Source organism: Cenococcum geophilum, assembly GCF_001692895.1.
Source record: "Cenococcum geophilum 1.58 unplaced genomic scaffold K441scaffold_32, whole genome shotgun sequence".
Taxonomy (NCBI): Eukaryota; Fungi; Ascomycota; class Dothideomycetes; order Gloniales; family Gloniaceae; genus Cenococcum; species Cenococcum geophilum.
Window position 1 is genome coordinate 1,788,703 of NW_027137590.1, and position 1,885 is coordinate 1,790,587.

Sequence of the window (1,885 nt, forward strand, 5' to 3'; positions counted from 1 at the left end):
TTAAGTATACAACTTACCTAGATATACTAGGTTAATAAGGTATAAATTATGTTTATTTAGAGAAGTATACTAGTAATAAGGTCTAGCGGGCATATATAAAGGGTGCTAGTAATAACTATATAGTTAGTAAAACCTTTAAACTAGACGCCTTTATCTATAAATAGCTTCCTATCTACCTTTACCTTCCTTATAACCAGAGTACCATTCTTAATTTATATCTCGTCGGCGATCTTAATTTAAGCGGTATAGACTTAAAAACGGGCGAGGTTTACTAGATTAAAGGTACCCTTAAAAATATCTAGGTAATCCCTTTTTATAACGCCAGGAAGGCGAAGTTTAAGCGACTTTACGCTAGGAGGGAGAGGCTCACCAAGGACATTAGCTATAGTAGCTATTATAGTGGCCTGTAAGGCTAAAGCGGCCAAGCCTAACTATAATTAAGCCATTTAAGCTAGGTGGTATTTATACTAGCGAGCCTCCTCCGCTAGGCGGGCTTTACGCTCTTCCTTACCCGTGCCGCTGTCGCGATCTACTTACCTCGTTACCGAGGTAAGTTCCGGCCAGCTCAACGAGTAGAGCCCACCTCAACGTTAGATTTGCTAAGACCATGATTTTAAAGCCGCAGAACTCTACTAAAAAGTTAAATATTTAGAATTTTGTGGTATAGTACTGGTTTCTTAATAGAAGGAGTCTCTATATATAATAGGTTAAGGCTTTGGCCGCCTTATGGCGTCCTAATAAAGCTACTTTATAGTTGCCCGTTTCTTCCTTAGTAATGCACGTGTAGCTTTTAGAGCCTCCTCCTGCTCGCGCTTTTGTACAATTGACCGTATATTTACTGCGTATATAACCCCTCCCTTCTGTATAACCTTTCTATTACTTTTTTGGCGTTGCCGACGAGCTCTAGTAACTGCTTATGTATTTATAAGCTCGCGTTTGGCTTGCAGTTATATATATATATTTACCAAACTACCTCTTACGAATTTTATAAAGATATCCATAGCCTCCTTATTATCTTTGTATACCTCCTAAGCTAGCAGTAAAACTTTCTTCTAAACTATATGTAAAGATCTTGGTGTATATAGTGTAGATAATAGCTTATAAGGTGGTGGAGGGGGGGGGTAGTAGGATGCGCCTTATGTATAGAATTAAGGACGATTTAAGGGTTATAAGGAATAAGGCCTGCCTGCTAGAAGGCTAATTTAATTATACTTAATTTAAATATTTAGCGACGAATTAATTTAATCGCGTAAAGGAATTTAACTTTATTAAAGTTAGTACAGCCTATCCGTGTCGCTTACTTAACTACCTTACTATAGTGGTATTTATACGGCTAAAATATAATAACATTAAGAGGCTATAAAAGGTGGCTTATATACGGAGGTAAGGTAAATAGTATAATCTTTTAATTATCGCAATACTTAATAAACTCCTTTATAAGGTAAGAGCCGTAGCCATTAAAAATTAGGAGCCTATATGCACCTAGCTAGCGCTAAGAGCTATATACGTTAAAGTGCTTAAGCTAATTAAAAGCTAATTTATTATTTAAATAGCCTATTTCTAATAGGCCTAATAGATAGTAGTTAGGAAGGGCTGAATTCTTAAACTACTAGTAGAGGAACTATGCGCCCGTAAGTATAATTATAGGTAATAGATTAACTCCGTTACTATTTATCGTTTCTATTATAGTAACTAGCTCGTAATTTATATCCGTAAAGATATAAGCTTTTTAATAAGGCTCCCTTATAATCTACTAGTTTTTACTAATACTAACGCGGAATCCTAACTTATTAAAGTTATATATATCCGTAGGCATAACTATATACTTAATTATAACGTCGCGGTATTAATAAAACTACGCCTTAATATCCTTCGGCTCGTATAC

At 35.6% G+C, this 1,885-nt stretch overlaps 1 protein-coding gene across 1 annotated transcript; it reads right to left on the minus strand.

Annotated features, from left to right (window-relative positions):
• Positions 1 to 743: 743 nt before the first annotated feature.
• K441DRAFT_570111 (uncharacterized protein) lies at positions 744 to 914 on the minus strand (the record flags this gene model as incomplete). The annotated part of the gene is made up of 1 exon (XM_067643895.1): positions 744 to 914. A coding segment is annotated over one exon (171 nt), but the record flags the coding sequence as incomplete, so codon positions are not given.
• Positions 915 to 1,885: the final 971 nt, after the last annotated feature.